The 15241-nt window shown below is 47.2% G+C and overlaps 1 protein-coding gene across 1 annotated transcript in view; it reads left to right on the forward strand.

The window, feature by feature from the left end:
• The window catches only part of KLHL20 (kelch like family member 20), a 243629-nt gene that overhangs the window by 104105 nt on the left and 124283 nt on the right, over positions 1-15241 (forward strand). The window contains exon 3 of the mRNA XM_078643044.1: positions 5040-5613. Within this exon, the coding sequence (XP_078499170.1) occupies positions 5040-5613 (574 nt within the window). The remainder of the gene's footprint in view (positions 1-5039; positions 5614-15241) is intronic.

The following is a 15241-nucleotide window of genomic DNA, read 5'->3' on the forward strand; positions in this document are numbered from 1 at the left end:
GATAGAGAAGGACGTGAAATCACCCCACCCACCCGCACCGATGCCATTAGGTTAGTGTACAACAACTGCAGATACGCCAAGAAGCACGGGCCCAGGTTAAGTTTCCGCAACAGGGCAAACAAGTACAACCAACTCAAAGAATCTAAGGCCCTATCCATGTCGGATAGCAGTAGCGCTGCCTGCTCCCCAAGCCGCCCACAGGCCGATACAGCAACGTGCACTCGCCTAATATTATGGTGGGTCGCTCTCTGAGGCATAAACCCGGCCTGGTCTGGGTGTACCAATGTTGTAAGTCGATTGGCCAATGCCTTGGCCAGAACCTTTGCTTCTATATTAAGAAGGGAGATGAGGCGACATGATGCATGCTTCTCCGGAGGTCTACCCGGTTTATGGAACACCACCACTTCCGCATGTCTCCTATCTGGGGGAAGCAAGCCGCGCTCTCGTGCCTCCTCCACCACCGGCCGAAAATGTAGGGCCAACTGTCCAAAAAACGCTTAAAGAACTCGCAGGGGAAACCATTCGGACCCGGAGCCTTCCCGGGATTCAATTCCCCCAGGGCTGTACCCAATTCATCATCCGACAAGGGCCTATCCAATTGTTCTAGTACTTCGTCTGAGACGGTCTTGGGCGGAAGATCATCAATGAACTTCGCGACGACCTCTACCTCGAGACACTCCTTGGGCGAATACAGATCTTCAAAGTACGCCGCAAAACTCTCTGCAATAGGTGGGGTCTCCAGAATGGGCTGGGCGTGCATAGTACCCTGGCACAAGCGGTGGAGCATCTTGCTTGACTTATCCCCCCACCAGGTCCTTCTGCCGCTCCCTCCGCGCAGCCACACACCAGGAGATGTCCACCCCCTGCAAAGTGGGTTTCAATGCCTCCCTCCCAAAGCACCGCCGTAGACCCAACCGTTCCTACATTAGCAACCAAATAGTTAGCTATTTCCTTGGCCAAATATTCCCTGTATTCCTCTTTCTGCAGGTGCCACCCCGACATACGCCATCGAAGTGGCAGCCTTCCCGCGCCAATCCGGACCGTGAGAGCAACGGGCGAGTGATCCAACAAGGCTCTGTGCATAATGCTCGCTGACACCACCCTGTGCACCAGCCCCCTGGGGACAAATATGTAATCTAGCCTCGAGAAGGAGTCATGTGTTGTGGAAAAGTAAGTATATTCCCTGCGAGGGCCATGTTGGTGTCTCCATACAGCCGTCCAGTCTAACCCCGTAACTAGGGAGTGCAGTTTGGTAGGGGATCCTCCCACCCCAACCGCATCCCCACTCTTGCATCTATCCTAACCCCGTTCCATCACATCATTCCAATCTCCACCTACGACAGTGTTAGAAGTCGTTACACTAAGGACCACTGCAATGGTGGTGGGGTGTATACGCTTCCCAGAGTCAAGACCTCTCCCCCGATTCTGCCATGTATAAAGACATACCTCCCCTGCTTGTCTGACCAGAGTCTCTCGTGTTCATATGGGACCCTGCGGTGGATCAAAATCGCTACACCCGCGAGCCTCGTGTGAAACCTGAATGAAACACCTGAAGATATCCATACCGCTGTAGGCAAAGGGCTTTAAAACCCAGTAGGTGCGTTTCCTGAAGCAGCAGCACGTCGGCCCCAGCTCTCTTGGCATACTGAAGAATGGCCCCTCGCTTCACCTTATCCAGTGCCCCACGAACATTCCAACTAACTACCCACAGGGAACCAGGGGTTACCCGCCTCAGTGCCTCCATACCAGACATAATAAAAGACTTACACTCTTGTGGCCTATGCATGTGTTCCCCAGAGTGTACATTGAGATCCAATCAACCAGCATGAATGCCCAATCAAACAGATAAAACAAGCCCCCTCCAACATCCCCCCTATCCCCCACCCCATACCTCAGGAACATGGAAGTATCTGTCGCGATCGGATAAGAATCAAGTCCCCAACCGGGGGACAAGAACCATACCTTCCAATCTATCCCCAACTGACCACCCATAATCCCTGAAACTCACCCCTTCCCGCCCACCACTGCGTGACCGGGTACCCAGCCCAATACGTGTGCCTATTCGGACTTCAAAACACAGTCACCAGAATTCCTGTCCCTGTTGGACCTATTGATCAGTCTACCGAAGCCTGTCTCTCCGATAAGTCCTTCTGCCGAAGGGCGGAGCCGGACAGAGAACGACTCCTGGACCTCGACCTCCTGCTGCCTCGCTGTTGGCCTCGGGGGGGCCCCTTCGAGCCACCTCACTCGACGAAGAGTCCGAATCCCGGCCAGGTGGTGTATGGACTCGCACTCTCACAGTTTCATCAGTCCATTTAAAGACTTCCTCGGGCGAGTCAAAGAACAAAATGCGAGATTAGTAGACTACTCTCTGGCGTGCTGGATATAGCAGCGCATATTGAAGCTTAAGATCTCGGAGGCGAGCTTTGGCCGCCAAGAAGGATTGTCGCTGCTGCTACACCAGGCGCGTGTAGTCCGGAAATATAAGGATCTTTGCATTGTCACAAGTGAGGGATTCCTTAGCCCTGGCCTGCTTCAGAATAGTATCGCGGTCCATATAGTTCAAGAATTTGGCGATGATCGGCCGCGGGTGAGCCCCTTGAGGGGGCTTCTGCATAAGGGCTCCACCACGAAGCAGCAAGAGAGGGCATCGGGGGGAGCCACCCTTCCAGCCACCGCGTCAGGAAACGCTCCGCACTATCTCCCTCGCATCCCTTCGGAAATCCCACAAATCGAAGGTTGTTACGCCGAGCCCTCCCTTCGGCATCCTCAGCCCGCAGTGCCAGAACTTTCAGAATCTTCTCCATCGCTGCTACTTTCTTCTTTAAGTTTGTGACGTCTTCCTCCACCTCCGATATGCGGGTCTCCATCCCAGTGATGCGTTCAACCGCATTGCGCAAGTCCTGCCTCAGCAGCATAACGTCGGAGCCCACGGCCCCGATCTTGGAGTCAAGCATGTCTCTGGACTGAGTTATCCCCGCCATAAGCGCAGCGTTGTCCGCCACCTGGCCCTGCGATCCCGCAGCCCCTGTCGCAGCACCCGCTCCGGTAAACTTGCCCATGGTGCCCTGCTTGGTGTGGCCTCCACCCCCTTTGTCTCGTGTCATCGTCTCAACGTATGTGCTGCTCCCAAGCACTCAGGGGCGACAGCTTAGGGACCTGAAGGTGGAGACGGCCGGTATCTATGACACTTTAAGCCCAGGTCGACAGTTAATCCCTCCAGGCCTCTCAGCAGGCGGTGACCGCCACGAGGGCACACAAGATGACCGCCAATTCACCTTCACCCCCGAAGGCCTCGCTTCACTTCACTGCTCCACGGCCCGACCCGACCACCAGTGAGTGTCACTGACCCTGCGCCTGGGGCGGGGCCGAGCCGTGTCGCCCTCCGCTGCTTTTAGGACCCTACTGGGCGGCACATTGACGAATATCCAGTGCCCGGCACGCGCCACCAGCGCCAGGCAGCTTCAGCTCTTCTGGCCGCCCAGAGTGGATGGCCGGACTGTCAATGGCCCCGGGGGCACAGCCCCTCCTCCGCAACCGCCGTCACTGCGGCCCGACTCAGCCGCCGAACACCTGAATGCCACCGGGGCAGTCAAGGACACTATGATGGGAGGGTGGGGGCACCCGCCGGTACCTTCATCCCACCGCCACACCTCTGGGCTTGTCTGACCTTTCGCTGCCGCCCGGGGACACTGCAAAATGGTAGCAATCACTCCCTGGCCTCCTCTCTCCGGGTCTCGGTCTCAGTCTCAGCAGCCCGAGACTGCCATCTGTATGGGCCTCCTCTCTTCATCCGCGGCTCTGCCCCGGCAGCAGTTCAGCCCCAAGGGGGAAGGGGGGGGGGGGGGGGGAAGCCACCGGACTTCAACTCAGAGCCCCGGCGCTGATTACAGGCGGCACCACCAACAGCCAATTGCAGGCGGCACCACCAACAGCCGCACCGTCCTCCGAGCCTCTGCACCTGGCCCGGCTGGTCAATTGAGGCCCCGGCTCCTCCCAGGCCGTCCCCCGCTAGGCCGCTGCAAGTCGCGGGTCTGCGATCACCGCTGCACCGTCAGATCCCCGGCTCGCGTCGGAGATCTCCCTTGATGTTGTACGATTCTCCAACGCTGGGACACTCCGTAACTAAAGTCCGGAGGCAGGATATTAATGAAGGATATTGGATGGCCGGTCGGAGCGCGATTAAGCCGCGACCGCCATCTTCGCCGGTCAAGCCACGCCCCCCAGTACTTTTCTTTTTGCCTTTTTATTTCACGCACATCTAGTTTCTCCTCTATTTATCGATCAGCCCATTTTGTACCTTATAGTTCTGTTAGCTTTGCATTGTAGTAGCCAACCTTTGTTTTTGGAGTCCGTGAAGGCCTTGTTAATCTCCAAATAAGGCAATTCTGAAAGGTTAGTGCATTATAGGGCCAGAGCGGGTAGAGCAGAGAAATGGTCAATGCTTAAGTTAAAGCCTCAAGGGTTTTCTATGGGTTGAAGATTCGCCTCTTAAAAGAACACTACATCACATTGATGTAGCAGTCCACAAACCAGCTACCACTCCTATCACTGGTTGACTTCATGCTTGTTTTTGATTCTGTACGGTGCTCTGCTGCTTTTTGGCTGGGTCCGCACTATAGGAATACTACATACATACATACAGTATTGGTATATTTCAGGATTGCACTGTCCATGCATGCAATCATAGATATGCATAACTGATGTGTTTGTTAATGGATTTGAACAACTCAAACTGGTTGGGCGCTTTTGAGATCTTAGCTACAAAAACTTCTTTTGGCTTCTTTGATTGATTGTAACGTAATGCAGTGCTGTTCCATATCTTCCCTTTCTTTCCCCATGATGTCAGAATGCAGAGCTTTTAACCTTCGAACCACCTGGTAGAATAACCAGTCCATTGCCTCAGACTAGCTGGCTTGGGCACCATGATCTGTGCAGACATGTTTGACTTAATTTCAGATCTACACTTGTTGTAATTTGTATTTCTTTTTTTTTCACATTGTTTGGTCTTCTAACGTGTGCTTATTTTTATACCTTAGGTGTACTAGCACTCGCCCAGGAGAGACCGGAATGGACGTCACGAGCCGCTGCACACTGGGAGACCCCAACAAGCTGCCAGAGGGTGTGCCGCAGCCTGCTCGCATGCCCTATGTCTCGGACAAACACCCACGGCAAACACTGGAGGTTATTAACCTCTTACGGAAGCACCGAGAGCTGTGTGATGTGGTACTGGCAGTAGGGACTAAGAAGATCTATGCCCACCGTGTGATCCTGTCTGCCTGCAGTCCTTATTTCCGTGCTATGTTCACAGGCGAACTTGCTGAAAGCCGTCAGACTGAAGTAGTGATCAGGGACATAGATGAGCGAGCCATGGAGCTGCTCATTGACTTTGCCTACACATCGCAGATCACAGTAGAGGAGGGAAATGTCCAGACCCTGCTGCCGGCAGCCTGCCTCCTGCAGCTCGCTGAGATCCAGGAAGCCTGCTGTGAGTTCCTCAAGCGTCAGCTAGACCCATCCAACTGTTTGGGCATCCGAGCTTTTGCCGACACCCATTCCTGCCGGGAACTTCTGAGGATTGCTGACAAGTTCACGCAGCACAACTTCCAAGAGGTAAGTTTCCTAAAGGAAGTCTTTTGGGAAGAGAAGAGCAATTTGTCACAGTTTTTGCGATGTAGAAAGCAAAACAAATTGATTGTCCTTTGAACTTACTGGGACATTTCTGTCTATGGCGGAAACAATTTTTGTCAGTTTTACGTCTCTTCACTGTTTGGCCTTGTTCAGTAGAAGAAATCATGAATGGGAACTCTTTAAGCTGTATGGGAAAAGTTTGTTGAAACCAGAGGATGCTCATGCAGAACTGTGCTTTGTGTAACAATCCTCTTGCCTTGAGTTTTGCCTCTTCTGCTCAGACCTGCTGTGCATTATAGTGTCCTATTGCACTGAAACCAAGCCTCTCCTGTACCAACTTCTCAAAGTAAGTGCCACTCACTTGGCTCCAACTACACCAAAGGGCTCCTCCCTTCCAGTGGAAGTGCTGTGAACCTATGCACTGCTGTGCCAATACACTTAGTTTCCTCCTGTTGAATCACTCACTGATTCAGACTTTATGGCTCCATCACACATACAGCTCTGCCAAAGTGCAGCATTGACGTCCATCTCGAGCCCTGCAAGTGCAGTAAGAGAAACCTTATGCAACTTAAGTAGTGCACCTGAATTCCAGGAATACACTAATGTACCATGCACTCTGCTATCCAGATGTGGTGCCAGACCAGCTCTTACGTTACCATGTGCCCCTCTATCGGCCTCTTTGTTTGTGAGGCGTGTGCAGATTATGAATAGACCTCTGATACTCCATCACCTCACAAATGCAGCCAACCATGTATACTATTGCCAGTCTGGATCGCTGTTCCCCTAGTTCAGCCTGCGCAATAGTCCTGATCCAGCTGCTTGCCTGTATGTAAGGTGATCCTGATCCCTCACTAATGCCTCTAGCTGACGCTGCTCCAGTTTGGCCCTCTCTGGTCATCCGATACACCAAGTGAAGAGTGAAAATGGTAACATTTACAAAATAAACGATGTATGTCCTGGTTGCCTGTTTCCAATTCGATTTTTGTGTCTGAGGAACTTAAAATAAATTATGTTTGAACGAACATCACGGTTTAACGGCAAGCATAAAATGTGCACATTTTGGGAGAATTATTTCATCCCCTATGCTTCAAACGTGTAAAGGAATGAGTTGATCAAACATGTTTTAGCGATTGTGAATGGCATAGTTGCATTTTGTTTTGTTTTTTGACACTGGATACATATTACTAACATTAAGAAAGTGATTGTTTAGACACACACTAACAAATGCTGGACGTTTTCTGCAGCATTTTTGAAGAAAAAAAAACATGTGGGCTTACACAAATGATGACCCTCTAGTGGCATGCAGAGGAATAACTAGGACTAGATTCTGTTGCTTTTATCCCATAGGAAGTCTGTCTAAATGCATTCCAAGTGGATTTCAGTCAGGCACCAGGAGGTCATGTGACATAGTGTGCCCCATGTCTTTGAACTGCATACAGAAAGCATGGGCTTAAGGCTGTTATAAGGTCCTGCTTCCTCCATGCCTAGTGCTTAGGAACAGTGTCAATTTGTACACTGGTGCTGCTGGGTAGGAGTAAACTAGTATCGCGTACCTACCATCTTTTTGATCTTGTGTCTCTGAACTGTATGAAGTGAGAACAAAGTCTCATGCCAATGCATCCTGTACGCTCTGTCCCTCTCATCTCGTGCCTCCCTCTTGCCAGCCTTTCATATTTTTTGTCACCCAGACAGACTGAGACTGGGTAGCTGTTCTGGTTTTTAAAGCAGTTGTGTAGCCCTGATGAGAGAGGCTTCCTTTAACTATTGTGGCTGGTGAACACATTTTCCAAACTCTGCTTGCTTCTGATCCATTCTAGGCAGCAGAGGCAAAAGACAAAGTGCCATGAGGTCATGGCCAGCTGAGGAAAAGAAGACTAACAACAAGCCAGTTATTCTTCACAAAATTAGCTCTCCACTGGACCCCAAAAGGCAAATGGAAGAGAAGCAGTATGAAGAACACCTGAAGGTGAACTGTCAAAACAGAAATGAAGAACCCGAACCACATCTAGGGCACCATACAGAAACTTGTCCAAATCAGATAGAAGTGGAGGCCCTCATTAATCAAATATTGAACTGGAGCAAGAGAGGGAAAAAAACACAAATGGGAAAAAAAGGAGAAAGATGGAAAATCCATCTCCAAGGGAGAAAGCAGAGACCAGCTAGAGAGAGAGAAAAAGGCAGCAGTATCTGGTAGTGCGTTAAAGAGGCCTGAGGTGGAATCAAGTCTACCCTGCCTTGGTTTTTGGCAAGCCGACATTTATCCGCACCAGCTGAGGATTTTAGTACTGCTTTGGGCATCCTTCTACAGATTAAGCACTAAAGATACATAAGGTATACTACTCCGTCAGTGATGCCAATCAAGAACATTCCCGATATTCTTCACCTTTTTCACCCAGATTTTACAACAAGCCAGTCAGCAGAAAAGGCAGTAAATAAGTAGGAACCAGGCCACGGACCAATCCCTAAACCAGACGGGGTTTTCAAAAGCTGCAAAATAAAAAAAAAGGGACTTGTGAATAATACTAGATCAACTTGATCTTAAACTCAAAAGTGCCTCGTTTCATTATTAACTAAATCTCCTTAAACCAGTGATGCACAGTGTTCACTCTACTGAGACACTACTTTCCACTCCTAAATTCTTTATTCTCATCAGTATCTCCACCTAATGCTGTCCACATCTTGTCAATGTTGCATTGCCATCTCCTTCTATTTTTCCTTTCTCCAGGTCAAAGGACTCTGAAATAGCCATAAACGGGTTATTGGTGCTGTACTTTACACTGAAAATAAATAAAAAATAAGAGTTGCTCTAGCTGCTGTGCACATCTCTGTACAACTCGTTGTGTGCCTTTGCTCTATAACCAGTAATACCAACCAGCCATATTTCAAACCATGCGTGCTCCGTAGGTGTACCGCTTACAGTGCCTGAATCGGTCTCTTCAGAACCGAGATGTTTTCATTCTGCTTATTGTCCAAGTTTAGCTTCACATTCTCTTTGAAACGTCACCAATAATTAAGTTCTCTGTCAAGAATCCATAAAATCTGCCTATAATGAAGCAGTGATAGGGACTCGAATTTTGTTGCTATGAAAAGGATGCTTCATCAATTTTGGACGCTCTTTCTTTCTTTGACCAGATCTCCACTCTCTCGGTATCACAATTGAAATTTCCATGTCACCTAGCATCCATAGTGCTGAGATGCTGAAGAATTGCTAATTATAAGCCTGCCTCTCTTTGTGGCTCTTTGAGCATCTCCACCTATCTTGTCCTGGTTCCCTTTGAGCCTGCAAGCCGACCCATAAAATGAATTCTGGAATATAGATGATCGATCTTTAGTATGCTTAAAATTTGGATTTCATGGTTGCTTCCTCTTTCGAGCTGGTTTTAAAAAAATAAAATAAGTATCCATTGCTGAACCAGAAGTTTCGTTCTCGTTCTTGTGCAAAAACAAATCTAAGCAAGAGTGTAAAATCCTAAAACCATCCTTCTCTCCATTCCAGACCCTAGGGATTGTGCTGAAGGCAAAGCAAGATAAGTAGATTATATTGAGGATAAAAGGGTCTACCTCAAACTAATGACAGTCAGGGAGTCACTTATCGTCTTCCACTGCATTTTAATTTCTACTGCTCACCTATTCTCCTGGCTTTAGTACGGCCAGACTATGATGAATGCCTTTCCCACCTCAACAGTGTGAAAGGGAGAAGATACACAGTGCTTAATTTGAGCTGGTAGTTAGAGGTGGGGCACACTGGCACTCTTGTTTGGGGGACCGGCATTTACATTTCTTAACCCCTTGCGTGCTCATGACGGCTCCACGCCGCCATGAGCAACGGGCGGCGCGTGCTCCTGACGGCTTGGAGCCGTCATGCCGCCGCCCCTCCCGCGCGGCACTAATTCCCTGCCTGTGCAGGCGAATTAATGAGGGGGCGTGGTCTTGACGGAACAACGCCGTCATGAGCACACGCCACCCGTGACTCATGACTGCGTGGAGTCGCCATGAGCACCGAAGTGCCGCGCTCACCCCCTAGCCCGGCGGTATTCGCGGCGCAGCGAAGGGGTTAATCAAATATTGAACTGGAACAAGAGAGGGAAAAAAACACAAATGGGAAAAAAGGAGAAAGATGGAAAATCCATCTCCAAGGGAGAAAGCAGAGACCAGCTAGAGAGAGAGAAAAAGGCAGCAGTATCTGGTAGTGCGTTAAAGAGGCCTGAGGTGGAATCAAGTCTACCCAGCCTTGGTTTTTGGCAAGCCGACATTTATCCGCACCAGCTGAGGTTTTTAGTACTGCTTTGGGCATCCTTCTACAGATTAAGCACTAAAGATACATAAGGTATACTACTCCGTCAGTGATGCCAATCAAGAACATTCCCGATATTCTTCACCTTTTTCACCCAGATTTTAGAACATTACAGAGGCTTTTCAATCAAGAATTTAATCTTCAAGTAACTTTTATCTCTATTTCATTGGAGGTTTGTGTGAAGTTCTAGAGTAACCTGCCGTATTTGAGTGAAGCACATGTATGGTGATACAGGTGCTTCGTGGCATGAAGGCTAAAACCAAAACATAAGTTATTAAAAATGTAAATATACAAAAACCGCTCAGTCGCCTGTCTGTACCAATCTTATTACAGAAGAACCCTTGATGACCCAGCTATTTGACTGCCTGGCAACACTTGATAGAAAGTTTCAGACATCCACAATAGAATTGACAGCGACTACCTTAGATCTTGGACTAATATTTATTAGAACACCAAACCTATGAAGTAGGCACCCCGACGATAGATTGGTACAACTGCCAACCCCCAGGCACACACACACACACACACATAATAGAGAAGAAAAGAATCTGTAAAACTGGGTCTTTTCTCATTCTTGGAACTCACTTTGCTTCCAATCCATCTCCTGGACTTCGATCAAAATTGCTGAATTCTATCCTGTATTTAGTCTAATCTGATACTCATATACTTATGTTTGTACCTGCAGTGGCATAGAAACAACTCAGAGCAGCTCGTTCTGGCCCTAAACTCCCAAAGGTCCTTTAATCTGTGAAGGTTTTAGAAGTTAAATATAATTATTTATGTATTCACATCACCCTGACGATACCTGACTTTAGATTATGTCCATGATGATAGAAGCATTTTTAGCTTTTTGTTCCCCTCTTCCCTTCTGGTGACATTAGGAGCAGCGTGGCCTGATACTTCAAATATAATTAGGGGTGCCACGAGGCGATAGCGAATGGCTCTGGTGAAGGGACAGACACTACCTCTGGGCCATTTTTACTTTCCTGTGACTAGGTCACATCTTTGTGTTATGGGAAAGAAGACTAGATCCAGCAACCATGAAATGTTCTCCGTATTACTTCAATAAGAGTGATAATTATGTTGAGTTGTTATGTTAACAACACTTGGACAGCACACGATCGCCTCAAGCTCTCTGGGCACTATTCAAGAATGTTAGTGAAAAAAACAACCCAGTGCTCCTTCTCTGATTTGCCAGATTCTTGTCTAAATAGCCACGTCTTAATTTAGTTGTGGCATAACTGGAATCTGAAAGATAGTTCCAGAGTTTATCTTCATTGACAAAAAGCATCTTTTACCCTTATCTACATTTGTGGAATTTAGATTCCACAACGAGGTTATCATTAGAAGATCGCAATTTTCTCTTTGGGATGAAAATTGGTGCTGTGAGAACGAGCTTACAATGTGATGGCAAGAGTTTTAAGATTGCATGCTAACTATCTGCAGGCAGCCTATGCAGATGCAAAGCATGGGTAATCCATCACCAACCTGGCTGCCATATTCTGGATAGTCAGGAGCTTTTTCATCAGAAGCTTGGGGAGCTCTAAATATAAAGCATTCATATACCTTAATTGGGAGCCAATCAGTGTGATGACTAGATGCAAAGGAAATCAGTATTTTCTTTTTCCAATAAAGCTGTTGAGAATGTTGGTGAATTTTGTACTGGGAGTTCACCATGGCTTGCTCCCAACATCCACTGCACCATGTAACATATCACAGTGTGGTGTCCTGAAAGTTGGAAGAATGGACTGTTGATACCTGACAACATCTGAGCCAGTGGCCTGATGCCTCCGTGTGCCCTACCCCATACGCTGATAAAGGAGGAGTTGCTTTAAGAGAATTGCTCTTGGCTGCTTTGAGAGATCAATGGGATGTCTGCAAGTGGAATCCTTTTCCTTCTGGTACTGTTATGTTATGTTATGTTATGTTAAGGTGAGCTTATAGAGCGCTCTGTCACCGTGGGTTTCCTGGCGCTGATCTGATACTAAGGGAGGCAGAGGAGATTAACCGGATTGTGGGAAGAGCCAAGTTTTTAAGGATTTGCGAAATTGGATAAGCGAGTTGGAGGATTTAAGCGAGGGAGGAAAAGAGTTCCAGAATTTGGGGGCCAAAAGTGCGAATCTCCGGCCACCGATTCTGCAGAATTTAAAAGAAGGAACAACCAGGAGGCGGAGGTGAGAAGATCTGAGGTTGCGTGAAGGGCAGTAGGGACTGATAAGGGATTTCAGGAAGGCAGGGCAGGGACCGGTTAGGGATTTAAAAGTGAGGCAGCCGATCTTAAAGGCTACTCTCGAAGTGACAGAGAGCCAATGTAGTTTGGTGAGAAGAGGTTTGGCGGATTGCCATTTCGGAATCCCAAAGGCCAGTCTCGCCGCTTGGTTCTGGACGATCTGTAATCTAGAAAGAAGGACCTTAGGCAGACCATAATAGAGAGAATTCGAGAAATCCAAGCGGGAGAGAACGAGAGCCATGATGACTTGAATCAGGGCTTTGGGAGTCAGGAGATAGGCCACCTTCCTGATCCTGCGCAGCTGATACATGCAGGAAGAGACCACCATCCCTATCTGGGGCTTAAGGGATAGCTCGGAGTCAATAGTGACCCCGAGACTCTTCACCGAGGCCACAGAGGTGGGAGAAGGGCCAAGCTCTGCCGGCCAGAAGTGCGGACCCCAGTGGGTAGAGCTCTTGCCAGGGAGAAGGAGCTCCGTCTTCCCGGGATTCAATTTAAGTTGATTCTGGCTCATCCACTGGAGAATGTGGACCATAACCGCCTGGAAATTAGAAATAGCAGAGAGAGAATTGAGAGGAAAGATGAGTTGCAGGTCGTCAGCGTAATTAAAGACGGTGACGTCCCACTGCCTCAGAGAAAAGAGAAGAGGTTGGAGGTACAGATTAAAGAGGAGATAAGATAAGGAGGAGCCCTGTGTTGGCTCACTGGGAAATTTCTAGCAGCGTGTTTGTTGTCTTTGAGTTCGGTGCAGTGCATTCACCAGATAAGAGCAGTCAGAAGTTGCTGCCATTTATGTTATTTTATAAAAGGCAGTAGCTGTATGTTTACTATGCACATTGTTTTGTCTCCACTGGTGATATCTCATAGTGAACCATAGACATTAAGCCTCGTAATTTGCCCGTGGTGCTAGTTAGCAGGAATCGCTGAAAGAAAGTGACACTTTTTACTTAAATCAGGTATTTTCAGCTCAGCCCTACTTAGCTGAACGGCAAGCTTACACTTTAACCACAAGATATAGTTCATTTTTAGTTTCATAAATCCCCTTCGAGAGATGTCAGCACTGCCATATGAAGGAGAGTATGGGTTCATCCATACTTTTTCCTCCGTAGGAAATAGCTTGACATGCTTTTTTGGCATTCTTTGCAGTTTCAATAGTTATTTAGTATATATTTGTATAGATGTGATCTGCATGTCTCCAGTTTGGACTACCTGTTATGCCCTCACAGGGCTTTCTGTTCTCACAGTCCTTGTTTAAGAAACAGCAATACAATTGATCAGTTTTTGGGTTACCTGGCAAAGGGCGCAGAGCAGTTCTGGGGGGTGCACAGTGGGTGATGGTGGGTTAACATGGCATGACAGGGTCACAAATAATTGCTGGTCTTTCTACCTACAAGTATAAAACATGGTTTTGACTATTCACAATTTGGTGATCTACCTCTATGTTGTGAAATGATGAGTCTTTGAACAGAAGAGAACCGAAGGGACCATGTGTGGAAATACATTTGTCTTTCTCTTTATAAATCTAAATAATATGTTTGAAAGATGAGAAACTGTTGCTCACTGGAGATTACCAGCACTGTCTGGTGCAGTGAGGCATGTTCAGATTTAATGAATTATCTCTCAGTGAAGAACAAGGGCCGTACATGAAATGGAGGTACATATTGAGAGTTAGCAGCAGTTTAATTTTGAGCTGCAATACCAAGGATTGCTTCCTTGCTACAAACCAAGCAGTTACTTTTTAGCGCTATTTAAGCAGAATGTATATTTGTAGCTCTGATAAACTCTGATCCATTGACATAATGCAAATTTAGAAATGTTTATAACAGTTTGCCTGACTAAGAAACCAAGTTTGGGCAAATGCTGCATATCTGACCACCGTGGCGAACACTGACAAGCATGTTGATTTATGTGCCAGTGTCACTAAGAATGAAACTAGAGTTGCAGATTGTTTTGTGATTGGTACACATGAGGCACCCTGAATTACATTAATTTCTTCTGATACTTCTAAAATTGTGGTCACAAGCCTGAAATGATGCCCCTTGATAGTCTTCCTATTTAGTTTGAAGTATGCTCAGATATGTGTTTGTCAGTTTGACGATGGCCATAGATCAACAGATACATGGTCCTTTAGTTTCAGATCAAGCTGGGTATTGATTGTACAGGTGAGGCATGTAGTTTGTGAGAGTCGATATGTTCATGAAGAAGTGGAATAAAAGAGGCAAGGATGTTGTGTTATTTTATGGGAGAGATCAGTACACCTACATCATAGCGACCACATGCTCATCTCATGTATGTTGCCATATAGAAAGAGATTCTTCTAGTAGAGTGTGATGAGAAGAATGTCCATTTAGGGGAATGTTTTAGGCGAGCGTTTTGAAGGCTGAAGACTACATAGAATTTGATAGTGATATTTTGCAAACTGGCTAGAAGTACATCATGAAAGTAAATGAATTGGCCTTCCCAGCAATGAGACCAGAGACTAGCTTTTTTGATGGTGGTTTTATGGAAACTGATCTTTTTGCTTAGTTCCAACTTGCCACAAGCAACGGGCAGTGGTTTTGACAGTCATGGTGTTAGTTAGGTGAAACCCCTGTTGATCAATGTAAGAAAGAATTGAGTGATCCGTATAATTTAGACTACATCAGTTGAGCCATAAAACCAAAACCAGATTCTACATTTTCTGTAGGTCCAGGACACAATGATTTTGAAGATGCACTTTAAAGCTTGATTGGTAACAGTGGATGACAGTGTTAAACATCGAGCATTGTCAATGCTGTCTTCCCAAGGATATTGTAGTTTTGCTTAGGTAAAACAGATTTCCCATCCGGTTTTTTCGTGGTACCGTTTTGTTTTGGGAATAGAATTAGCAGCACAGTTTGCCCTTGGTAGCATAACAAAGTGTAAACTTTGCTTGAGGGTTCAAGGAAGCATCACAAGTTTCTCTGAGTGAACGCTTTGCAGTTTTGCCTCGAGAGCACAATAAGTCCCACAGCTTTCCCAGTGTAGACAATTTTTTTTTGCTAGGGGGAAAACAACGGAGAGTCGCATTATTCCCTAGGGAAACCATGTGGGGATCACTCGTCTGA

Source organism: Lissotriton helveticus, chromosome 1_1, assembly GCF_964261635.1.
Source record: "Lissotriton helveticus chromosome 1_1, aLisHel1.1, whole genome shotgun sequence".
NCBI lineage: Eukaryota > Metazoa > Chordata > Amphibia > Caudata > Salamandridae > Lissotriton > Lissotriton helveticus.